The sequence below is a fragment of the Enoplosus armatus genome, chromosome 17 (assembly GCF_043641665.1).
Source record: "Enoplosus armatus isolate fEnoArm2 chromosome 17, fEnoArm2.hap1, whole genome shotgun sequence".
In the NCBI taxonomy this organism is placed as follows: domain Eukaryota; kingdom Metazoa; phylum Chordata; class Actinopteri; order Centrarchiformes; family Enoplosidae; genus Enoplosus; species Enoplosus armatus.
The window spans coordinates 8,776,036-8,802,215 of record NC_092196.1 but is presented as its reverse complement, the minus strand read 5'-3'; the positions used below and the strand labels follow the sequence as shown (position 1 = coordinate 8,802,215).

Sequence of the window (26,180 nt, the reverse complement as noted above, 5' to 3'; positions counted from 1 at the left end):
ACCACTCGGCGATCTCTGGAAAAGCTGACAAACCCTAAACTGTGGTAATAACCCACAGGCCACATACTATCCTTTTACAAGTTTGCAATTGAACTGGTTTTACCAAAATGTACACACAATGAATACAAAACACATGCAGGTTTTTTTAAACTATCTTTATACACAGAATAAAAACACCTTTTACAAACTGAAAACTTTAAAACAGTTTTTTCCTTTTTAGATGTCATCTTAATATTAAGTTAAACAGAAAACACCTTTTCTGAAATGTTAACAATAAATAGTCCAAATAACAATTTACATTATGTTACAAAAGCGCAGTGAATACTGGAATTGCCATTTGTACAAATAAATCCTTCAACAGAAAAAAACAAAAACATGCCAGATTCAAAAACCTGGTGTTTATTTCATATTAAGAATCATCTTCATTGTTTCTTGTCTAGTGTGAGAAGATGAAGCCTTTTTCAGATGTCTTTCACAAAGGAAAAAACATCACAAGAGCTTTTACATTGAGTCAAAGCCCCAAGGTGCTTATAAAAATAGGAGACCAACGTTTTAAATCCCATTTATGGAATGACAACGAGCTCTCCTACAGTTTACACTCAGAGGTGAAGTTAAACATGTCGACAAGACAAAGTGTTCACAATACTGCATTATTGATGATGCTGGTTAATTGAAATTCAGAAAACATCTGGATGCAATGAGTCTGGACTTAAAATGATACATGTGTGTTTGCTGTGAACATCAGTACATCTCAATGGTGAAACTACATGTGGAAAGTAAGAGAGAAAGTACTTAAACGCATCCATTTACCTTTAACTTCTTCACATACAAAGTGTGCTGATGTTAAAGGGATGGTGAACATGTTTAGAGGCCAATCATGTTGGCATTAGCCATAGTGTTTTGTTAGCATCTAGTATCAGTACTAGTCATTAATGTTTTGAGCACAACCAATCAGACGGTTTTACTAGTGATTTAAATACTTAAAAAGAAGTGGAGTGTCAACTATGGCTTTCGTGTTTGATTTCATTAGATACTTCTGACAGCTTGCTCTGTTGGAGTTTAAATGGAGAGTAACACTACCGCAAACTTTTAATGGTGCCCAAGACATTTTGAATTTTAGTCTGTTAATAAAACTCAATACGTGATTGGTCACATTGTGGGTTAAGGGTGCCTCTGTTCAGTCTTTGACTGAAAACAGCTTGTTTGAAGTGCAAGATACAAGGCGACTGGCGATGGACATTAAGCTCCAATATGATTTCAGCACAAAATTCAAGGGTCGTAAGCTGCAGATGATCACATCTGTAGTGCTACTACCAAATGTAGTAAACCAACAAAAGCTGCCATTTTGCATGTGACCTTAAGAAATGACAAACCTGATTCCAAACACACGACAGGCCGTGTGCCGAAAATGCAACCAATAAAACCTGAACTGATCAAGAGCGCATGAAAAGGAGGGCAGTATCAAATGATTTTACTTCTGCCTGCCCTGCTGCGTTGTGCTCTACCTTTGCAACTGAGGCCACAGAAACAACTATGACAAGTATCTCACCACGTTCAACCTCTTTCTCACTGCCATTGCTTTCAAAATCACCCTCCAGTAGCTGTTTGCCACCAGCTGGGATCTGAACAGCACATTTTGGCGGATTTACACATTTTGGGAGTTGATCTGAGAGAGTAGAAGACAGACAGACACACACACAAAGAGCAGGAAGAGACATCAAAGATCAGTGAAAATATTTTGTTCAGATATGGCATAGTATTTTCCTGTACATGAGGTTGTGTTTTGTAAACGCGTTTGTTTTTCTAAAGTGTTTGTTTTTAAAGGGCATTTCACCTTTCACCATTTCACCAACTAGTTTCGAACAACGGTCAAGGTTCACCATTATTATTGCACTTTTACAAACAGGGCAGGGATGGCTTTGGGGAGGGGGGCATTGGTCTTTCACCATCAGCCGTCTTTTCTCCAAAGTAGAAGCGACAGCGTGGCGACAGTCTAGACAGAGAGGAGAAAGCTCTCCTCTGGTCGCTCAGCTCAACTGATGTCCTCCAGATGGCTGTAGGTCGGTGGAGCCGGATCCTCTCTTCCTCAGGGCGGTGGGATGGAGGGCTCGGTCACAGCCAGCTCCTGAGCCAGGTCATTGAAGCGAGCGATGTAGTCCACGCTGCTCTCACTCATCATACAAGCAAGCTGAGAGTCCATCTGCAAGCACAACCAAAGAGCTTTCAATGTACAACAGCAAAGATGACTGAAAAAAGATAAAAATCCTTTTCTCCCCAGATTTGACAAAATGGGAAGATTGATACCACTCATGGATATGACAGTAGTATCATCTAACTCAAAATGTTGAACTATTCTTTTAACAAGGACTCAGTACAAACATTCTTTCCACTTGTATATCCCTTAATGTGAGAGGGCTCGACTTACTTCTGCCACATCAGGAAGGCCTCGGGACTGAAAGGAATCATGGGAGTTGCAGTCCAGGAGGCTAGGACCAAGCAGAGCTGTGCCGCTGGAGGGGCCAGAGGGGGTTAGGGTGGTTCGTCTGCCCTTATCAGGAGAGACCATGCTGGCTGGAGGAAAAGAGACAAACAGGGAGAGAGTGAACAGAAGGAACAGCACACACGAAGAGTGGAAACAAAGTTGTCTTCATGGAACGTCGCTGCAAGAGGAAGTCCGCAGCTGCGTCAGTGTTATTGTGCATTAATGAGAATGAATATTTGAAGGCAAAGAGTTATTTGTGGAGGTTTAGTTATGTTACTTTATTTGTTTATTTGTCTTATTATTTGTCTGACACACTTTTAAAGTTAGTGTGTATTATTTTACAATCAATTTGACAAAGACTTTTCAACCCCAACACAGGTAGAAGTAGACTCTGATTTTAGAGTTTTCATTGACACAAAGGGAGCAAAGACCTGCAGTCTGTAGTTTTTAATATTTGATGTAAGTCTGCTGGTCTGTCTCAGGCTTTAACTTTCATTTGCAGTATCAACATTTTGGATAGGAAGCACACAGAGTTCAGCAGAGATACAATGAATAAGAAAATATTGAAAAAAAAGTCAGTATTTGCTTGTGTATGTTAGAGAGATAGTGAGAGAGAAAGAGAGTGTCTTACAGAGGAGGCATCCCAGTGTGGAGTCAGATGAGTCGCTGGGGTACCACTGGGGGTCGTGGCTGGGCGATGGGATCCAGCCTCTGGACGGGCTGACTGAGGGAGACGAGGCCAACAGTTTCGAGCCGTCGTTGTTGCTCAGCTTGGCTGAAGAGAGAGTGGCTTCCTCACCTGCAGCAGAACAGGCAAACAGCCATTAGATTATACACACAGTGTTCAATAAGCCTGACGTTTTAATTTAATGATAACACCCATCTCTACCCATTTGTAATTTTTACAGAAATAAACCCCACTTTAGGTTTCCAAGCAAATGTCAGCATGTAGGATAGAAACACACACACGCACCATAATGGGCAGAGTTGATGGCGAGCTCGATGATGGAGTCACTGATGTGTGTCTGAGGATCTCCGGGGGCGAGAGCCTCTTCAGGGGGGCCAGGGAGAGAGATGTCCAGGAGCGAGGCTACACTGGGTGGAGAGAGGAGAGAGTCCCCTCCCCCGGTCACTCCAGGAGATGGTGGAGGCGCACCATTCTGCAGAAAAGAACAAGTTGAACACTTAATTGGGTCTGTTAGGGATTTTCTCAGGTTTTATTTCCACAACGGATGAGTTTTCATAGCAACATGCGATTTCTACCCAGATAAGAATATTTAGACAGATAACTACTGAGAATCCCCAGATGAAGGCAATAGTTTGATAAAGCGGTTATATGATTTGTTGTGACCAAACATCTCACAAAATTTGAGTTTGGTTAATAGTTATATATATATATATATATATATATGAAAATGGAATGTCCTCATCTAAAAAACACTGATACTTGCAGTATTAGTTGTAATATTAAATCCATTTTGTGGTTTTCAACCAATGCTAGGAATACACTGTACACAGGACAAACCTCTGGGACATTGTGCTCCAGGAGTTGAGAGTCTGGTTCAGCATCAACAGTGGGTGTGGTGGCGAGCAGTGTGCTGTTATCAACAGCTGGAGAATTTGGCTCCCGACAGGGACTTCCAGGGATGATACCTGCAGACTTAGCTGCCAGGTCAATGGCACCTGAAAGAGCATTAACAGTTTAGAAACACAAGGGATTTGCCACATCAGCACATACCTGATAAGTATTAACAGTAACTGAGACTAGCACGTGAAGAAGGACCTTATGAAAAATGTTTACTTCACTATAAATACTACTACAACAATCTAAAAATTGAGAGCAGAAGCACTGGAGAAAAAAAAACAAGTTCTTCCTCTAGGACGAGTGTAGCTGGAAGAACATTCTTTTTGTCTTTTTACCCCTACACAATAGAGAACTTGTTCAAAACCATATTGACTGTCAGAGATCATGTGGGAGTAAAGATGCCAATCATTTTCATACGTTTTGAAACAGGAACTTGATTTTGGATAAAAATCTTGGGAACAATGTGTTATTCAAAAATAACTTGAATAACTGGATTTGAAACAGAAGGAAAAATATTTATTTTTTCATGGCAGAAAAAAGGAATAACAACTGTAAATAAGTCAACTGATTTGTAATGTAGAGGATTACTTTTAATTTGAGAGGTCAAAAATGTAGAAGTCTCTTGAAGTGGTTTTATTTTATTGTCCTGTTTAGTTGAGCCCATTTAGTGAAGGAGCCATTGTATACAATATCAGTTTAAAACCCAGTCCCAGACCCAGGAGAATTTCAAAATAAAAGAGCACATCTATACGTGCTACTGTTATTTTTTACATTGACTGGAGGATAAAGAATGACAAGAAGAGGTTAAACGAATACTGAAACTGAAAACCTCAAAAGTACAATACAATTATAGTCTATCTAGAATTTAACAGAGTTTTAATAAAACAGATTTTAATAATTAGCAGAACATACTGGAGAGCTGGCTGGCTGCTGCAGAGCTGGACGCTGCAGGGGAGGCTTTGGACAAGAGGGGGCGGGGGGGAGGAGCCAGGCGAGTGTGGATTGGCCGGAAGGATCCAGTTCCTGAGGGAAGAAACGGGAAGTGAGAGAGCGAGAGATTAGAGGGGTTCTTGTTGAAAAACAGAAATGGCATTTAGTTATGTACAAAGAGCACATTAGCTGAGTGTATTACCAATGTTAACACATAAATAAGCCTATTCAAGGGCCTACATTAAGTATGATGTAGTGTAACAGTTTTACGCTGCACTGCAGGGAAAAGTACAACAAAGTGTACTGTAGGATGTCTGAAGAGTACCTGTGGCAGAGGAATTGGAGAGGATGGAGAAAGAGCAGACGTGCTGAGGAGTATCTCCTGTAGTTCGGGGTAAGAGTGTTCGCTGTGGACAAGACAGAAGCAACTGAATTAAATGCAGTTTATCTTTCAGCTAGACAAAACATTTACAGTACAAGCATTCAACCAATTCCCGAACCCCATAAACCCATAACTCCTTCCCAATCCAATCACACCAGGGCCAACTGTGTGCACTTGCAGTTTATACATACTCTTTTTTTGCATAATTTCTTACACAGACTGAACATTTTTTCCAACTTTTCCAACACCCGTAGGAACAATGTTTCCTCCATATTCTTTGTCACAGCCCTCTAAAGGAAGTTTATACTTTACAAATGACATAATGTACATAGCGATACCACAGAAAACAAAGTAAAACACCCTTCTGTTCTTCTCTTACCTGAACTACAAGTGGCTTTCGAAGTTGTCTGTTTCGAGGTTTTCTCTGTCTAGAAAGGAAAAGATCTGACTGCATCTGCAAAAAAAAACGCATATTAACATTTGTGCATATTCCTGTGGATGATATACCAATTTAGTCTTTATACAATTGGTGTAAAAAAATTGCTCTGCCTTACACTGATAGAATCGAGCTGCTGTCTGAAGGCTAGCTCAGCTTCCTTGTTGGGAGAAAACATTCTGCTGTGCCGTGAACTGTTGGGGGGCAGTGTGGTAGGTACTGCAAACACGCCGCCTTCTGGGTCGCCGCCCGCTGTCGACCCCAGCAGAGAGCGGGGGAGGTTGCGTCCACCTGATGAGGGGATAAACAAGTAAGATATGTCATGTGAGGAGGGCAATTATTTGAGAGTAATGTATAAAGCCAATGAACAGCATCCAGTGAATCTTTGTGTTCATTTCAAAACACACACACACACACACACACACACACACACACACACACACACACACACACACACACACACACACACACACACACACACACACAAAACAGCAACTGCAGTTTATTTGTGTCAGGTTTCTAACATTACTGGAAAATATGATACACAAAATAATTATTCAAACAATCACCTATGAAGCAGGAATGAGTTGCACTTCATGATTACTTCCCATTGTCAAACCAAAACAACTACAGCGCCATCAGCACAAACACATATAATCAGTAATATCAGCAGACTTACATGGGCCAAGAAACAAAGCTGATATGTGGGATATGATTCATGATTCATCATGACGCATCCTAATCAGTCTTAATCAGAGATCTTACTGATTTAAATCAGTTTAAACCCAAACAAGCTACCATGCTAAAGACCGCAGCTACAATCTTTATAGAGAATCAGACAAACATTGGCGGCTTGAGAGTATGTGAGAAAGACCCAAGAATACCTGCGGCTCCAGTGTTGGGCAGGTGTAACCTGGACCCTCGAACAGAGGCCTGTTGCCGGCCACAGCTGGGGCTGCGAACACCTGCTATGAGACCCTTCCCTGGAGGTGTGACGGCCTGGTTTTGCTCCTCCTGATGGGTCTTGAGTGGTGATGTGGCTGTGGAGCACAGCTCTGGAGCCTGAAGGAGAGCACACAGTAATGACACCATCTGCTCTACGTGTGAATTTCTAAACAATGTTTTCACTAGTGTTTGAAAAGGTGGCACATAGCACAACTCACAGCTCATTCCCAAAGCTAAATTTCAGCTGGCATTGTACAAATCTGAATGTTTAACCTTTATCTGTGGAGGGTTTGTTGTGGATGAATTCTTAGCAATGCAATTTTAGGAATTTTTAGGAATATGCACCCTGCATACTGCTGTCCCACTGTGGCATGTGATCTTCATGCCCATGTTTAACTGTTAAACTTCTAATTTGCAATATGCACAAAAAAAAAGTTTTGTCCATAAATAAAAGTTAAAATGAGTATCCAGCAACCAGCAACAACATTGTGAGAAGTAACAGTTAATCCCTACCAAAGGTTTAGGATTGACCTCAGTGGCAACCAGCTTGAGCAGGCAGCGCAAAACACGGTGCGTCCTGTTGGGCTTGGGCTGTGCCAAGGCTTGTCCGTTTTCTTGGTTGTGGGAAGGAACTGCAATGGGCTGCCACTCATACTCCAGCAGCAGCTTGCCAGGCTTCCCAAACATCAGGTAGAGCTCAGCCAGGGTGACGTTCTCTGCGTCACGGGTGCTCCAGCCATCCTCTCTGATCTGCTCAACAGCCCGCTCTTTGGCTGCCGGTGCAGACATTCCCTCCTCCGAGCCAGTCACTGGAGGTTTGGCTGGAGGGGTCTGGTGGGCCTCTGGGGAAGAGGTGCTGGTGTTCTGCTCCTCTTTGCACTGCTCCGATGAACTTTCTGAACCGCTACACAACTTCTCCATGCTTTTGGTCACTGCTAAACCACCACTGGCCTCCACACCAGTGAAGGTTTTGCCCCCCTCAGAGGGTCCCATCCCAGTTCTGTCTTCCTGAGGAGTCACAGTCTGCTGAGAGGAAGCAGGGACAGAAACATAACTGTCCTGTAAAGGCTCAGCGTTAAGGGGCTCAGTTCGACGACTCTCACCCAATACAGTCACTGAAGCACCACCAGCTGCAGCAGCGGTGCCTCCTCGTCCAGATTTGGTGCCAGTCCGAAGTGGTGGAGCCGTGTGAATACCCAGAATCTGGGCAGCTGGCAATTCCTTGGCATTAGGCCGGTTCTTGCCGCTCTCTAGCCAGTGTACAGTGCAGGAGGCCTTGGAGTGAACCACACGTGCCACACCAGGCAGTGTGGTCAAGGTGCTGCTCTCAGCTGGGAAAAGAAAGAGCTCCTCCTGCTGGGATTTGCTAGGAGAGGCTGTGCTGGACTGGCCGCCCTCCAGAGCCTCCCTCTCCAGGAGACTCTTCAGCTGAAGCGTCACTGTCAAGGACTCAGACATAACTGATAGTAGCATGCTATTTATTAGCAGCTGGCTCAATAAAAACAGATACTGCATAATCATCTTATCTCATCATTAAAATTGATTATGTTTATAAGAACATTAACACATAAAGTTCACTGCTCCACTGTTACATGATGTCTTTGCATCAAAGACTATAAAAGGTAGCATCAAAGAAGTTTCTACCCATATGACGATGATTTTTAAAAGGATACAATCCGCTGGTCATGGTATGCCCACTTCTGTTTCAGATACTCAATGAGGCTGGAGACTTTCCTGTGGAGCTCCACCACCATCCTGGGTTGGAAAAGACACAACAAAAACGATGTTGATTTACAAGCTGCTGTGATAGGATGGAGCAGAACAGCACTGGGCTGGGTAATACCTAACATATGCAGCACTTCTTGGTCTCACACTAAACGAAGGACTGAGTAAACATACACATGTATAAATTAACTTTAGCTATTGATCTGGGCAGTGTTTTGCCGTGTTTGAACCCATTAACTACAAATATACTACACACGTATACTTGGGATTTTTGCTGACCATTTTCTAAAGCATATATACTTTTTTAAAGTTTTGGTCAAACTTATGTTATTGTCTTGTGGTCCTTCAGATGCAAACAGGCACTATTTTAAAACTGATCAACGATGCATTCATGCAACATTGTTATAACTTGACAATAATAAACTTGGACAAACAAGAAAGTGGACTAAATGCTCATGGATTTTAAGCAGTTATGATATTACTGCAAACTGATTCTCATGTGGTCCTGAAGTAAATTAAAATTTGGGCTTTTGATATGCTATGCTAAACTAAGTCCTCTCAGACGTTACTTAACAGGCTTGCCTGACCTGAGGCGAGGGTTGTGGGCTAGACTCTGAACGCGGGCCCAGGAGTGGTTGCTGCGGGGTTGGAGCTCCACTGCCACCTTCAAGGGAAGACGCACCGGCTTCTGGTCCTCCTCGTCACTCACTCCTGCAGGGACACAAAGACACAGTGACATTGAATGAGAAACACCAACAAACAAAGCTCTCTTAGGAGAGAAAGTCGTGGAAGCTTTCATGCTTAATGGATTGGCAGGCCGCAAAAAGACAGTAACCAAACTCAGTTGTACTGAAGAGTAAACAGAACAAAGCAAGACGAGGCACTTCGCCAAGATTTTTTGAAAAACACTGATACAGCACTGAAAATAAACACAGACTACATGAGAAAGATAGAAGATGCCTGCTTGGTTAAAGCAAATATTTTCTTCAAAAGTTTGGTGAGCTTCTCTTATTGAACAGAGGGGTTGATGACAGCAGGTCAGACCAGTCATCTCCATCATCTCCCTCCTGCTCCTCCTCCTCACTTTTCTCCCACAGAGTTACCATGGAAACACCAGTAGCCCACACGCTGCCATTGTTATTGCCAAAACCCCACCCCCACAAACCCTGTGCCTCAGCATTGCCATGGTTTATAATTTCAGCACTGATGTTTGTTTACTTTGCATGTTGTTAGTATGTGTTGGGAGTCTGTGTGCGTGCATATGCTCACCATCTGGGTCACAAAGTTTCTTCAGTGCACGGCACATGGGTGCTTTGATTCGCAAGTTCCTCCCTTTGGAGCGCACAGTAGTGGCCCTGGTCAAACAGACAGAAAGGCAGTGAAATCACATTACACCTTTCAGTGAAGCCTCGTTGTCACTCTGGATTTTTCCCAAAGGAAGTAGGCTAATAATTCCCATAAACACAGACTTGTACAGAATAAGGTGAACATTTTAAAATAGTGGACAAAATAACAAAAATGTTTTACAATAAAGTAGCCATGCAGTAAATGTATGCACTTTTCTTGTATTTGGCATGTGTCATCGTGACCTCAGACTAGTTTAGGCTTAGACCCTTTGTGTTATTTAACATAAAAATTGAAAATAGTGGGCTATGCATTTTTTTCAATTTTACTACCGACTTACCCTTGTTGGATGAGCTCGTTCAGCTTCGCCACGTTCTTATCGTCCATTACTGTCAAAGACAAAACACAAAGCCAGAGAGCCGTTCACAACATCGTCCCTCAAGAGCAGCTGTCCCCCATGACTGACTGGGAGCATGCAGTGTTTAATCACATCCCTTGTGTCCCAAGCTAACAGTAGAAAACACCTTTAAAAAGGCAAGCATTTAAACACATGTACAGCCTTCACTTACATCCTCCAACTTTTTTGCGGAGCTCGGCATAGCAGATGAGGCCGTACAATTCTTGAGAGGATTTCTTCAGCACTCTGGAGTACACTGAGGAGGAAAGGTGGCAAAAGTCACAACACTGCTGTAACCAGCATCGCAGGAGGCATGTGTATGCTCCATAAAGATAACACAACAGTGGCACTGAGGGCTATTTGTACTGGAAATGGGCTCAAGCTTATCTGGAGAGGCTTTTTTAACATATGTTTTGGTACAAAGTCTCCCTGCCTAACAAAGTGCTACATAAACATAAGTGTGGGAATTGTTGAGCAAAATGCACCTGGAATATATATGACTAGTTAGAAATAAATTCATATTCATATTCTCTTGATTAACACCATTTTGATTCTGCCATGTTATTCTTATTATTTCTGCCATGACACCGACTGTTTTAAGAGCAACATTAAAACCAATCCACAAGGCTAGCTTGGCTAGATTTGAACAACTAGGCCTTGTCCTTATTGTATGACATAATTTGCCTTCCCGTTATGACATACTGAGTGAATAATATAAACTAAAACCCCTTTCAACCCCCGGACACATACGACTGACATGTTAACTTTTCTGACAGCTCTCATGGACATAACAGGATAAGTGAGACAAGATGAGATGGTATCGCAGGTAAATAATAAAAAAAAAAAATGACTCTCAGAAATAAACACTATTCTACCCTCCAACTTTCACCAAGACTCAGTAAGGTCCCACCTGCCTTTGGAAGATAAATGACAGCTCACCAGTAGCAAAGTCAATGTGTTTGGAGATCTTGTGCCAGGTCCGGTAGTAAAAGTGGCGGACCTGCTCCTTGTTCTTCACCATGTTGGCTGGCTTTCCTCTTTTCTTGTACTTCATTGCAATGTTGTTCTGGATAGCCTCAAAATCCTTCCCATGCTGGAGACCAGAGTAGTAGAGATGAGTGGAAGATGAGAAGATACATATGAGAAGACATAAACATGAACATAAACATAAATACCAAAGTTTTAAGTTAAAGTTTGTGCCACATAAGGTAGTGCCCATTTTTAATCTATGACAATCCATTTGGTTCTACCCTTTACCTCGTAGAGCCCCTCAAAAAAGCTGTTTTTGTCCTCTGCGCTCCAAGACTCCCACTGCCGGCGGGCCCTCTTCTGGTTACCAGCTTGTTCCTCCTTCTCAGAAGACCCATGGCCCTTGGAGGCCTTGGACATCCCCCCTGTGGAGCTGGTCACAGGCCCCGACTGTCCCACTGTTCCCTGGGAGGAAGAGCCATTCTCTGCCCCTGTGTTACACAGAGACGGGAGCCCACAAACCCATCACAAAGCATTCAGAGAAAAAAAGAGCTTTAATATCAGAGTAAAAAAATGTAAGGATGGAGCCAAATGTTTTGGTTTTGGCCCTAGTTGTTTTGTATAGCATAGCAAAAAAATACAATTGTAGTTCTGAGGTGCGTGGTTTAGGAGATGTTAAAATACATGCACACAAAGCCACCCACTGCCATTACACTGCAAAACATGCAGAGCTTCCACCGCTGTGGTTCAGCTCTGGCAGGGAGGCAGGAAAAGCAATCAGTCCCTACAGCCAGGTCCACAGTACACAGGTCCAAAACCAACTCGTGGTGGGCTCCAATGGCCAAGCACAGAACACAGAGCACAATGCCAGGAGGCATTAACACAAGCACAGAGGCAGATGCTGTTGCAGTACCGCACTATGTTAAGGCAATGCTAGATTTTTAGCCAAAATGGGTGTTCATTTACAAATACAGATCTGTGTGGCTCCTAAGCACTAACCTAGAAGTGTCTCTTTCAAAATAGCTGTGGACCAATATAGCATCATATCAAAACAAGTAGGGTTTCGTTGGTCAACTGGTCGACACTTGGGCAATCTAAAAATACATTTGATGAAACAATCATACTCTCTTTCCAACAACAACAACAACAACAACAGAAACACACCAGTCAGAGCACCCTAATTCATCAATATGCTGTAAAAGTTAACTCCTGTCTGACCGGAGTCCAATTAAATTATAAAGGCATTTTTTGAGAGAGAAAAAAACTGATTGCAGAGCAGCATAATTATACACACTGAAAAAAGCCAGTAATAATTCCTCACTAAATCTGTGAGGGAAAACAAAGCCTTGAGTTCGGAAGATACAGGTTTCTGGTTGGTGATGTAACACTTCAATAACAAGCTCCCAAATGAGCAGAAGCCACCTCAGTAGCTTTAAACTTCAAACATACTTGATATTATAATAATGCTCATGCCACACCTTTCTTTGCCTCTTGTCAAATTGGTGGTATGGAGAAGAGGAAATGCCTCATTTAGGCATGGTTGGATCAGTGAATCAATGAATTTGTTGGCTTTTTTCTATTCACCGAAAAAAAAAACCCCCATCAAAAAATAGAACAAAGCGTGAGCAACTCTGTATAATAATGCTGCTTTCCTGTCCTGCTCTCAGTTCATGCAGAAACACTTAGGTCTTAAACCTGTGATTTATTTTCCCTACACTCAGTTGATAACGACAGTCATAACAGCCCCCTGCTTTTACAGCCATGACGGCAAGTTTCTACGAAATTGGAAGTGAAAATGGCCAGATGACATCCTAATTGAAATTTAAGCTCTGGTCTGTGTCTCTCCTCCTTTTCACGGGATGCTGTTGCAACTTGGGTTGGAGCAGCCAGAGATCTACCCAGCGTACAGTCCAGTGGCCGAGAGGGAATATACACCAACAAAAACAGCACCAGTTTAGCCATCACTGACAAACAAACTGTTAAACACAGTCACACAGTTGCAACTGAGAGCAGACCCCCGCTAATCCCACCTATGCACACTTTCCTCGGAGCCGGTCACCTACTGTACCTTTCGATTTTGCCCCGCCATGTCCATTGATGGTCGAGCCGATTGAATCCTTCCGGATCCGTTTGCTCGGAGGTCGAACGCTTGATCGGAGAAAATGATGCTGGTCTTGACACGGGGGGGCGGACTCCGCTGAGGTCTGGGGATGCTGGGTTGAGGCTAGCCCGGTTCGGTTCGGTGGAGAGGCGGGGAGGACCGGAGCTGAACCGGGGCTGAGACCCGTGGCTGATGGATTAAGAATTTCCACTCCGTCGTCTCCCTTTGTACTGCGCTCCTCGCTCGCCTGCTCTCCGCTCTCCTCCTCGTCGCAACCTTCGGGCTTTCTGGACGGATTCCTTCTCCCATCGACACCGATCCCCTCCCTGGAGCCCGGTGTCATGCTGCCAAAACACATTCAGGGGAAATTTGTCACATTAGGAGCAAAGCGTTGTGCAAAATTAACTTCTAAAGACGACGTTCACTGTCTCTCAACATGGCCGCCGCTGTTTGTTTCAAATCCCCTCTCCAGTCCCGACAAAACAACACCAAATATATGCATTTAACGTCTTGAGATAAATTATATTCAACAACCAAAATAGTTAAGTAAGTGCCGGCAGTGTTTTAGCACGTGTCTTTCGGCTCAAATGAGCAATATTTTAGGTTGAATTTCAACTAAATTCAAATGCGAGCGCTTTTCAGTTTAGCGCCCTGCAGAAACGACAACGAAACCCCTCGGTGCATTCGACCTCTAAATAAAGTGTTTATTTCAAACATAATTTTACCCATTTTCGTGCTCTTCGGTAGTAGGCGACGTCTTCTTTCTCTTCACCATGAGTCCGACCGGTTAGATTGGCAAATACTGATCAAATCGAGCATAATAAAACCGAGACCGATCTCTCCGCTTTCTGCCCTCTCCTTGCTCTTGCCTCGACTGAGCTGAACTCTCTGCGCAGTTCAACTGTTTTCTATCAGCAACAATATTACTCAATGCTTCTTTGCAACAAGAAATAAAACTATTTAACCGCTGACAAATAAGTGATATTTACAGCATGCATTGAAGAGGAATTTACTATAGCGCATGTCAGTTGAGCTCATCTGAATTGATAAGCATAGATAGTTTTATTAACCTGTGTGCAAGTGGACTTTGCTTGTCACTACGTCACCATCGCCTGTAGAAATTATGTCTGCAAAACAATTTATTTCATTTACATCCTGCCATTGTAAGGCTTTGTGACTATACTCTATTTGCTAACATTACTATCGCCTCATACAAATAATAAATCAAACGTCAAAATCAGGACCGGACTTTATGTGCCCGGTGCACATCAAGACAGGGCGTATTACATTAGTAAAATAGTGTTATGATGTGTAAACATCACATAATTAATAATATTGTTTGCTCGATTGTTATCCACTCATTTATTTATTTCTGAATAGTCAGGAGGGTAGCAGCGCGCAGGGATGACAGCAAGAGAAAGCTAAACAAAGAAAGATTTATTGGACATCAGTAGCTTGAGTATGAAAATGACGAGGAATGCCCCCCTTTCTTCATTCACACACAGCCTTTAAGTTACTGTTTTGTGTCCTCCAAACACCAAATCTAAGACAAATTCCATCAGCCAGAAAATATACCGCAGTGAGAGCCCGAAACTATCAGTAAAGTTCGTTCACATTTACTTTCGCTCCTTGAAGTCTTACAACTTCAAGTAATTGTACCGTTAAAAGGTGGGTGTAACTAACTAAGCGTCAGAATATCGTTTCTGTGTAACTTGGGGGTTAATCTAAAATCTTACAGGAACACTAAATTAATTCCAGAGAGTTAAAATGCCTTTTCCCCCTGCAATGTTTCAGTCATTGCAGCCTAGTGTTTATAGTAGTCTAACCACTGGCTTGGTATTATATTCGAAATCTGACGTTACTTTAGAAGTGCAATGTGTTAAGTTATGTATACTAACAGTTGTCATTAACTTTGTTGTAGTAAACTGTATTACATGTATACAAGAATCGCCACCATACATAACGTGGTAACGTTGCCTAGCATGGCTGCTGTTGTTGGCTAGCTAACGGTAACGTTGTGGCAGAAAAACAAGCCATAACGTTACAAAACTGCTAGTAACATGATTATTATTTTCATGCAGAGCCTCAAATAGTTTGTTAGATGGATAACATTATCAAAGTTTAGGAATTACCTGAAGTGGAAGCCTGTTGGTGGTATTCCCAATCGAGGCACAGGTTAGCATTGCTAGCAGACGGCAGTCGTCAAGCTTGTTACCGATGACAGTTCCTAGGGTTCGATTGTCCACGCGTTTAGGCACGCCCACTACAGCTCGAAAACAAACCCTGTGATTGGTCAGAAATACACGAGGACGACGGTTAAAATTTGATTGACAGAAGGCTTCGCCAATTGTTAGTGAGAAAGGCCCTGCGAAGGGCCAATTACCTTTCTCTTCCTGTCAGGCCGTATAAATTTCCCGATTTGTATTTTAAAATACAAAGCCAGTTTGATTTTTCAATAATCTAATTGTTTTGTCAGTAATTAAACTTTACTTCAATGAGATTAGGTCACCGCAATTGAGTTTTTTGGCGCTCTAAAAATAAATTCCGCCCAGAAAGTGATTGACATTTTGAAGATCAAATCAATAGGCGGAACTCAGAGGATGCACTTGAATATATCCTGGCGTACGCCGAAATTCACCCGGCTAAACGGAATCAGAATTTGATATTTACGGCAGGCAACAAAACACTGCAACCATGATTACAAAGCGCCAGCTATAAAAAACACAAAATATGGCAGTAAGGGTTTTGATTCAATAGCATCTGCACTCTTTGCTATCTCAGACTCCGCCCACGTTGCCTTTGTCCACGCCAGGCGCCCTGGTGCTAAGAACAAGCGTCATATATCGAGATCAGAGCACGGGTTCGGTTGTTTAATGTTTCTTTGACAGACCAGAAGGGCGGATATTTACGCTTACTTATATAAGAAAGACATGTATAGGGTATTACATGTATGTAACAGATGTGCAAATCAGAGCACAAAAGACAGTGGCTTCAGTGCTGTTGTGACCAAAGAACAGTTTTGTCTCAAAACACTTCGACGCAATGGATTACTTAGTCTATTTTAGCTGGAGGACTCCCAGGTGCTACGAAACGAGCGCACCGTATCACTCAGCCGATTGGCAGTGGACCAGTTATATTCTTCTGTGTCACACTTGGGTGGACTGAAATTCTTCAGTACGGAGTTCGGTTGGGCACGCGCAGACAGGGGGAACTTGCTGGTCGTCCAGTTGGCAAACTGACGAAGTTGTCTTCGGAAACTTGAAGGCTCAAAACAAAACCACTATGACTTCGACGAACATGTTTCAAGGGTTGGATACTGGTTCCAAAACAAGTTCAAGGTGAAGAATATGTAGCTAGCCGTGTAGCTTTGTTATCTGTGAAAGAAATGGCCGACAATGTCTTATTTCGAGTGTAACGTTAACGTTAGTAGTCGGTCGGCCAGCGACTGTCTCTATGTAGGTTAATGTTATATGACAGCTCTTCGTAGATTTTGCACCATCACTTTCTCTGTTAATGCCTTCAAACATAACACTAGCACTCAGCGATGTTGAGTTAAGCCAAATGCCTTCGTAGTCGTTCATCTTGAGCTAGCTTGGGTTGAGTTGTCTGCGTTAGCAAACTTAAGAGTCAAGAATTAGCTTTTAAGCTAACCGACCAGGCGTTGTCTGCTGCGCCTGCGGAAGTGCGAAAGCCACTTCAGGCTGCTCTTCTTTGTACTCTTCAACAACGGCGTTGTGGCCACATTGTTATAGTTAAAGGAGGTTCAGTTTCCTCTTACTGTCTCCGAAAGCGTCAGTTCTTGGATCATTTCCTCTAAAATAACAGAGTTCGCATATGTAGTAGCTTCTAATAACGTGAGAAAGTATAGTGTCAAGCCTAATAAACTTAATACTTTTCAGACATATGGCGCCATTCACAGTCTATAATCAAATAACCTGTTATTTGGCTGTGTTGACTTAAGCTGTCGGCTGTACTGTAACATATTTATAGCCTGGTTACCTACTGTTTCCTACTTGTCCTCTTCGTGTGTCAGTGCCAAAATGTGACATCATGTTTGTAACATTAATTAGTAAACATGAACCTCCATGACTGAAAACATTAATGTCCTCCCTTTCATTTGACCAGGATTAACATCGTCTGATAAGCGTTAACCTTTTAATAAATTAACTCAGTGTATACAGTACAATCTGTTAGTATGTTGAATTTCAAGTAAACCAGTAAAAATCCCTCTGTGTCTATTTGAAGTCTGTCTTTACCAGGTCACACTTGCACACGGTAATTGATTGAAATGAGACTTGAATAAAGTTGGATAAGTGGTACTATATTCTTCATCTTCTGCAGGGTGTTGCAGCCTCCTGGGGGTGGTTCCAGTAACCTGTTTGGTGGCTATGAAGACGATTCTGCACCATCAAGAAGACCTCATAAAATGGCCTCTAAAGTTTTTGCTGCACCAGAGGAGGCCCAGAGTGTACCCAAGCGCTCCAATCCTCCAGGTCAGACCAGCTTGTCAGGGCTAATAGATGTGCTGAGGCAGGACAGTCAGATCATCTATCAAAGGGTGTGAAAACTGTTACTATAATGTGATAATTTCAATATAAGCACTTTCACTGTTCCCTGTGCCTGCATTTAATCCACCTCCAGAGTTTGTGGAATATGTGGTACAGTCAAGTATGTTTTCAGTCCAGTTTGCTATTGAAAAATGGTCTGAGTTTCCAGGCAGGAACCGCTGGGACTGCCTTATCTGCTAATTTTTCACTGTGGCATTAGCATCCCTGACATGGTCAGTGAATTGCTGCCACTGTAGTGTGTGTACTGTATATGACACTGTAATTTGCTTATGCACATGGTGTGATGCTGAAGGATGAGTGGTCACGAAGAAGCTCAATTCAGATTTCAAAATATTTAAATCCCACATAAGTAATCATAGGGTACAGCCAGAGTGTCATAAATATGCAGGACCACCAAATGGGCAGTGCAGTTCATGAGCCATCAAGACTGAATGTGACAGAGTTGAGTGTCATTATGACATTATGTGCTGTAGAATTTAACACACATCTTGGTACATTAATTAGGTGGGAAGAGTAGCGGAATATTTGGGGAACCTGAACCTCCAGCTCAACCACAGAGACCCAAACCTCCAGGTGGACCAACCAGCGACATATTTGGTGCTGCAAAAAGTGCACCTGTCCAAAGCCCAACCCGAAGCCACCCAAATAAACCAAAGGTACGCCATACACCTAAATTTTATGCTTTGCTTTGACTATACTTTGGCATATATATGTGTGTGCGTGTATATATACATACACAAACCCCCCCTTTTTTTAAATTATTTTTCACCCTGACTCTTAATAATAATAATAATAATAAACACCAGTTATTGAGTTTTTAAGGAATAGTTCACCCCAAAAGTCTGCTAGTTTCCTCATTCATCTTATATTCGATCCTCATTTTATCCTGTAAGACTTGAAGAGCACAGCAACTGTGTCACATACCATAGTGTATCAATCAGTCTTCTCCACGGGTCAATAGTGTTTGTGCAACCAGAGCATTGTTAGCTAAGACTGCTGAGTCTTATTGCAACAATCTCAGCAGTGACACAAATAAATTCCAAGCAGACACAAGAAACCAGTTAATTTACCAGTTTCCTGTAATGAGCTTTGTGGTGGTGTTTGTATTCCATACAGCTGTTTTCTTGCAGCTTTGTAAAACCTAGAAATGGCATGTAAACTTACTGAGGTGTTTATCACATCTGTGAAAATGGATTGTTTTAAATGATTTTGGAAAAACTTTTTGCAGTTACACGTTACGCTCATTTGAAAAAACTCATGGTGAAAAAAATTTGATGAGGGAAATTTACCAGTATTAACAGCATTTATGATAATTTCCTTGTCACAGAAGTTAAAAATGATGATTAAAAAGCCTGGTAGTATGACCCGATATATTGCCATATTACTCTGTGTTCAATTATTGTTCTCTGTGTTCAAGGAGAAAATGCAAATAAGCTTCACTTATTGACTACCACTCACAGGATGGGTAACGGTCACTTACTTGCTATGACTCGTTTGATCCTCTATACAAAGCACATGATAGAATTTTACAGGATTACAGGATGTATTGACTATAAACATTTTCATTTTATTTTCCTTAATTTAAACAGGAAAAAGTCTTGTTGAGATTAAAATCTCTTTTTCAATAGAGACCTGGTCAAGTCTAGTGGCCTGACAGTGTAAATGTGGAAGTAGCTCAGTCCGTGGGAACTTGGCTTGGGAACCGGAGGGCTGCCGGTGCCAGTTCACCTCCTGGGCACTGCCGAGGTGCCCTTGAGCTCTGACTCTCCACAATAATCATAAATCAAAGTATAGGTCGTGTATTTGTGTGTGACACAAATACTTTCACTAATAGATGACTTGGAGACGACTCTTGGAAGTTGCACTGTTTTACATTTGAATGTGCTTTAACTTAATTCAAGTAGCATGAAGAAGAGAGCCTTTAAGTCCTTTTATTGATTACACGGTGAGAAATCTCCAATCTTGATTTTTTGTTTTCCTTTTTCAGGACAATCTAAGTGTGGGACCTGGACCCGAATCACCAGGTTTGTTACATAAAGGAGGATGTCCATGTGAAGTCTTTTGGGGAGATTTTTATCTTGAGTCATCCTACTCACTGTAGAAGTAGAATAAAGTTAGTTCTTTTTTGTTTTCATTAAGTGGTGAAACCAGCTGTCTTTCCTGTTGATCCTCCGGTCTACATCGTATGGTTAATAAAATGTATATTTTTAATTTTGCACCGATTTGTTATACAAACAAATCAAATATACCACCTGTTTCCTTAAGTTTGAAATAAATAAATAAAACGTATAGACTGTACGTATTTGCTTTTCTTATTTAAGACAGATTTTTTTATTTTTATATTTTAGGATATTATCTTTTTAGGCATTTCTGTAAGACTTTATTTCTTTTTCCTCTCCAAGCACCTGAAGCCAAGGTCAGCCAACCTGAGGTGAAGGAGGAAGCTGCCCCCGCCCCAGCTCCCATGCCAGCCAAGGAAGAGCCTGCTGCTGTCTCAGCCCCTCCAGAGCCTGAGCCCTCTTCTTCCTCCTCTTCCTCACCTCCTGTTGAAAGAGATGAGACTAATGAGCTGAAGAAGCATGAGCCTCACCTGGGACCCAAGCCTCGCTCTCACAACAGGGTCCTCAACCCCCCTGGTGGAAAGTCTAGTGTGGTATTCTACTGATCAGCTGAACACGCCACTCCTCCCTGTTTGTGTCCTACACACCATGTCTGCTCCCCTGTTAATCTTCTCTCATTCCAACGCCCCTCTCCGCATGGTTATTTCACCTGTACATCTAAACACACACCAGGAATTTTTTGTTCTTCACACCAGATTCCTGGTCAAATATGTTGTCCTAAACTTCTTGCACTTTCAGCCCTACTTCTCTCTTTGTCCAATTCTTCATATTCTTCTTTATCGAAACCTGCAATCATACAATCACCAACCGATCAATCAACAGGCTAGCTATAACCTATTCACTTAAGTGTGACACTGTTCAATCTCAATATTGCGGTTACTGTTTCTGTGTTTTAATCACTTGTAAATGTAGTTTGGTGTAAGGCACAATTATTGGATGGTCTAAACCATCAAGAATGGTAAAGACATTGGAGTGCTTGTACAATGTTCAGCTTTAAACAGTCCTAGATTCAAATGAGTTGGTGTAACAAAAATCCTGCGTAAAAAAAAAAATCTCGGCAGACATTTGCTTAAATTTCAGGGTGATTGTTTCAAACCTTAATGTGTAAGCGTTCAGTCAGGAGGGGGTCAATAGATCTTCTCACCAATGTAACATGTAAAATGTTTCAGGGAGTTCCACTAGTGCCACCTTTTATGCGTTGCCAGATCCTTGACCATGCCTACATGAAACCTTTTCTTTGGCCGTTTTTCAAAATAATACACATGTTGGACTACAAGTAATGACTGTATACTCAGAAGCCTTATGTTAGCTCAGCATTTTTTCATCTTTCTTGCCTTCTCAAGAATTATTCCTCCATGGTTTTCTTCTCGAGATGCCAAAAATTGACTTCGAAACAAAGATGAATGCAATTGTGTACTCCCAAATGTTTCTGCTTCCTTAAAGAAATTCCATTTTGATTTTATGCGATTGTATTGTGCAGGTACTTTTCTGCTTTGTCCCCATTGCTTGCTTTATCTGAGAACATGCCTTATGTTTTGCTTGGGGTAGGCCTCTGTTTATGTTTTAAATTAAAACGGCTGAAGACAAAGAACTCTGGACAAGCGTGTGGCCTACCTGAGTCCAGGTGGGCTCATTGATAATCACCTTTTCACCCACTTAATGACGCACATTCATGGTATTCTGGTGCCAGCCTGTCCCCTGTGTGTTGATGTGCCTGGCAGGCAATGAGCGCAGCAGAAGAAAGAAATCCTGTGTATTGCAATAAAACTGTTGTTTTGCATTTAGAGGTTGCTTATTTTGTTTACTTTCCCAAAACATAGAAATAACATTTCTACTCAGAATATTTGAGATCCAGTAATTACTAATTAAAAGCGGTATAGTAAGTGAAATGCACATAAAAGAAATGGACATACCATGCATACCTTGTGAAATGTTTGTCTGGATCAGTGTAAATGTGACATACAAACAACGTCTTGTCTGCTCCAGATTTGTAGTTAATTCTTGAATCGGTGACACTGATGCCTTTGTCCAGCTTTGCCCTTTGGCAGCACTCTCTGCAAGCTGCTTGGTCTAAAGACAAAATGGCCACTTAATGCCTTGGAGGAAAATGTAGTTTTAGCTCTGCATTTTCTCCTTTAAACAATGGTCTGAAAGAGCAGTCAAAATAATATCTGCACATGTGAGTATACACAGATACTGAGATGGATAGGAGTCCTATGTGCATGATATCAGGCTGACCACAAAACTAGGGCTCCTTATTTTACATGCAAGCACTGATTTAAAAAATGTCATATATATCATAACATTATGATGCTTAAGTATGCGTTTCCTAAAGCCACAGACAGCAGGCAGGACTGGCTGTGAACAATGTGGAAGCTCACAGGCCAAACTAAAGTAAGCTATTACATGTACATGATGTCACCCATAAAATAAAAACATTCACGCTCAGCATCCTATTGTGCTTAACAATTGTGGGTAAAAATAAAATGAGTTCTGGCTAATTGCTTGGACCATTTTGACCAGAGTGTTTTGTAACCAAAGCTTCTTCCACATGCAGCTCTCAACTAACGTTTCATGTAAAACGATACTACAGGCAGTCACGTAAACTCCTCAATCATGATTACCGTACAAACAGACAAGCAACTTGTGTCTCAGTTGACTTCAAATGATACTACAGAATTGCATATGGTGCATTTTAGGCAATAACATGGGACAAGTGATCAATACTCTACTCATTCAAGTGTTTTCAGTTATTCTGGCTGAAAAGGCAGACGTCTCGTCAGGTTGGAAGGTCGTAGAGATATGTTGTGAGGTTGCTGCATCCTGTGACTCATTGGCAGAAGGAAAACACAACAGGAGCTGAGATATCCCAAGTTACTCGAGTGAGTCAAGATTCTGTCCAGAAAAAAGGTTCAGTGTGAAGCCTCTTATTCTGCTTATCTCAGTTAAAATTATCTTCTCTAAACTGCATTACTTGTTTTCTGTGTATTGTAATTGTAAGATAATGTTTTAAATAAAATGTTAAGTTCAGAACCAAAGAGACACCAAGAGATCCAAAGTGACCAAGACCTTTATCCAAGTTCATGTAAGGTTAAGTCTGTTTTGTCCACTGTGGGTGCAGTACCAAGCAGTACGCCTCAACCTCAAACCGAGGGAGGACCTTCAAAGGACCATCCACCCTCTGCTGTGAGTCTGTGGAGAAAACTGATGAATTGTGTGAAATGTAAATATTGTCAGTATTTCACTGCCACCTGCTGAATGAAAGAAGAAGGACAACTGAAGCTTTATGCTGATGAAATAAGGTTTAGCTTGTGGTTCATTCCTTCTATGTTTGTCTGGCTTGAATGATCTTGATTCCCTGCTGCAGTCGTTCCTGCTGGAACGCATATTGTACATTAATACTGCTGTCTCTCTTTCAGAGTGGCCATTTAAAGAGTACCATGTGAGGAAAGATCATTTAGGCCTGATGCACACCGTGAACCCAGAGATTTACTCTCATCTCATTTTTTGTTGACAGCATTTTTGTGACTAAAGTTTTAAAGAAGCATTTTTACATTTTGTTGTGCTTTTGGAAGTCATTGTTAAACATGGAGGTAGTTAAGATTCATTTGGCTTTGGAGCTGTGGGGCCTTTATCTACCCAGTTTTTATGCTTCATTGACCAGTTTTTGTCTCCATTGTTAATACTCTCCACAGCAAACAATAGCCCAAGCTACACTTGTCTGACTGAAAGAAGGTTCAAGTGAAAGATGTTTGCTCTCAGCTCTCCTTACCGTCCTTTTTTTTTGTTATTGTCTAGAAGTGATTTTCATACGTTGTATGCTGTCCTGTCTGCGGGGTCTTGAGGTTGTGACCTTTCCCTCTTATGTTAAAACATTAGTCTTGTTGATCATAAATTGCCACCCACTGATATTATTAATCTTATACAGGGAACTACTCATTTTATATGAAGTATCAGGCCTTTCTCGTGTTTATTTTTCTGAGACAAAAAGTTTTCCCATGCATACTGTAATGTTTATTAGTTTATTTTATCATCCAGTTTGTTTTGATGTGTACAAAAGTTTCAAACTGGAGATACCCCTCCCTCTTTATGCTAATCATGAATGTCCACTACAAGAAGATTTTGCAACTCATCATTCATCTCTTCTCTCAGAGTCAAGTGTGTTTCCTGCACCTGTATCTGATAAACGCCTGACCACGGAGAGCTGAAGTCCTCCCAATCTTGATCAAATGACTGCAGGATCCTGTCAACACAACATGTGTTCATAACTAGTTCTCATATCCTGACCCCTTCAGACAAGGCTATGATGTGCAGAGTAAAACAAATCTACACTACAGGTTAAAGTAGACCAGAGCACAAATCCTTTGGAAAACACAACTTTTAAATCCATAACATAGATTTTCGTTGCTAGTGTTCAGAAAAACTGAGGAACTGCTAGTGAAACGAAATGTTTTAGGTACTTTTATTCTGCCAGGTGAGAAATCTTATTTATTAAAATGGACCACCACATTTTTACTTTTAGCTTTAAAATAATCTACACGGTTTTATAAACTCTAATCATGTATATTTGCTATTGTTTGTCTCAAATGTGAAGCATTTTATTTCATTTTTGGAGAGTGCATTGTCATTATTATTAAATTCTAGCAGCAGATTTAGGTCAAGTGGGCTGTAATAACAGCTACAACTTCCGGTATCAACTTACAAAATAAAACTACTGGCAAGCATGTGACTGCATGAACCAAAGTTCAAAAGCCCTGTCTTCTGTAGCTACCATTGAGGACACTGAGGTCATGTCTTCAGCATTTGTTTATGAGAATTTGGTATTTAGATCATCATTTAGGGAGATAACATATGATTCAACTGAACAAATAAATGAATAAATGTAATGTGAAAAATAAGTTAAAATGTAGTACTTGTTTTGGTGTCAGACGTTTCTTGGATTGTGGCGGGGGAATTTGGACACATGACCTCAGTCATTTAAATAAAATGAACAGATTACACAAATGAGCTCACTAAGAATAGAGTAGATAGAGAGCGTACAACATAAAATTAATATTTCAAACATTCAAATGAAAAGGGTCACTCACTCCAGCAATTAAGCACTGCACTTCAATTAAGTTGGTACACACAAAAGAGACAGATTACCAAAATGAATGGTCAAGATTGAAGCAGCAGAGGCTGAAATAGCCCGCTCTTCAGTCTCTAGTATGGGTCAAGCTTCAGAAACACTGAATCCTACATTTCCCACAATGCAACCAATAGCATTGTTTTATTTGACCCTCCCTGTCTGGACATGTGTCAAACTCAGCACCCTCAGTTTGTAACTCAGGCTTTGTTATAAATGTGTATGAAAACATCAGGGTCATGTTCTCTGATTTTAGAAAGCTCCCACCAGAGCCACAGAGGACATTATACAACTTTTTTCACAGGGAGACTAGGCTACTCCTCGTGACGAGTAAATTTAGCTTTTAATGTGCAAAATCGGTAGAGTGTGATTAAAGGAATGTGTCGCTTTGACATCATTAAAAAAGCTCATCATTTATCATTATTTGCCATCATCATAATCAGCTTTTGTAGCTTTATTTTGAAATCGTGAAGCTGGCTTCCGGTGTCGTCTCTCTGACTTGACGCAATGAGTGTGCTTGCTCAATGCAGACGGTGTGACGTCAGCCAGAGTCGGTCAGCTGGCTCCTCCATCTGAACAGCAGGGAGAGCCTCTCCCATAGGGAGACATCACCATCAACGCCCGAGTCTGGCCAGCAGCATCGGCAGCCCGCTGCAAGGGGAGCAAAACATGGAGGCAATGATATTATAGTGGCGGATCGGGCGTAGGCGGGGATCGGGAGCGTTAGATTATTTATTTACCTATTTATTAATTTATTTATTTCCCCTGCCAGTAATGGCTGGGGTCCATGGCTGCGGCTGCTGAGAGGCAGGTGCAATATCATCGACGAAGGCATTTCGTTCCTCGGCATGGACTCAACGAGGGCCGATCCACAGGCCGGCCCACTGCACATCCACCGCTCCCCGGATCAGATGCTCTCCGCGGGAGGAGGGCAATAGCTGGGCCGCGTCTGGAGGCGATACAACGGGCTGGTAGTGGAAGAGGAGGGGGCCCTCTTTACATCCAAATATTAGAGCCAATATTTTCAGTACCGAGCTCAAGGTTACACACAACAACAGCCAGTCTTCGTTC

The 26,180-nt window shown here is 41.8% G+C and overlaps 2 protein-coding genes across 2 annotated transcripts; one reads left to right on the top strand and one right to left on the bottom strand.

Moving 5' to 3' along the window:
- Nucleotides 1-247: 247 nt before the first annotated feature.
- cramp1 (cramped chromatin regulator homolog 1) lies at nt 248-14,126 on the bottom strand. The gene is made up of 20 exons (XM_070923336.1): nt 14,022-14,126; nt 13,264-13,640; nt 11,484-11,686; nt 11,166-11,319; nt 10,399-10,482; nt 10,170-10,218; nt 9,755-9,840; nt 9,073-9,196; nt 8,434-8,515; nt 7,274-8,188; nt 6,700-6,877; nt 5,934-6,106; nt 5,759-5,833; nt 5,323-5,404; nt 4,980-5,090; nt 4,008-4,165; nt 3,456-3,642; nt 3,114-3,281; nt 2,426-2,571; nt 248-2,200 (listed from the first exon to the last, which is right to left on the bottom strand). Exons 1-20 carry the CDS (start codon nt 14,069-14,071, stop codon nt 2,087-2,089), a joined length of 3,516 nt encoding a protein of 1,171 aa, XP_070779437.1. The 5' UTR covers nt 14,072-14,126; the 3' UTR covers nt 248-2,086.
- Nucleotides 14,127-16,488: 2,362 nt separating this feature from the next.
- jpt2 (Jupiter microtubule associated homolog 2) lies at nt 16,489-21,768 on the top strand. Its single transcript, XM_070923586.1, has 5 exons — nt 16,489-16,634; nt 17,638-17,789; nt 18,369-18,520; nt 19,852-19,888; nt 20,267-21,768. Exons 1-5 carry the CDS (start codon nt 16,579-16,581, stop codon nt 20,527-20,529), a joined length of 660 nt encoding a protein of 219 aa, XP_070779687.1. The 5' UTR covers nt 16,489-16,578; the 3' UTR covers nt 20,530-21,768.
- The last annotated feature ends 4,412 nt before the right edge of the window (nt 21,769-26,180 follow it).

Coding starts and splice junctions, on each gene's coding strand:
- cramp1 (XM_070923336.1), bottom strand. CDS start 14,071: ATGGTGAAGAGAAAGAAGACGTCGCCTACTACCGAAGAGCACGAAAAT. Junction 5,834..5,933: donor AGCAGCTCGATTCTATCAGT/GTAAGGCAGAGC, acceptor TTTTTTTTGCAG/ATGCAGTCAGATCTTTTCCT. Junction 2,201..2,425: donor GCCTTCCTGATGTGGCAGAA/GTAAGTCGAGCC, acceptor TTGTGCTTGCAG/ATGGACTCTCAGCTTGCTTG.
- jpt2 (XM_070923586.1), top strand. CDS start 16,579: ATGACTTCGACGAACATGTTTCAAGGGTTGGATACTGGTTCCAAAACA. Junction 16,635..17,637: donor GGTTCCAAAACAAGTTCAAG/GTGAAGAATATG, acceptor CATCTTCTGCAG/GGTGTTGCAGCCTCCTGGGG. Junction 19,889..20,266: donor ACCTGGACCCGAATCACCAG/GTTTGTTACATA, acceptor TTCCTCTCCAAG/CACCTGAAGCCAAGGTCAGC.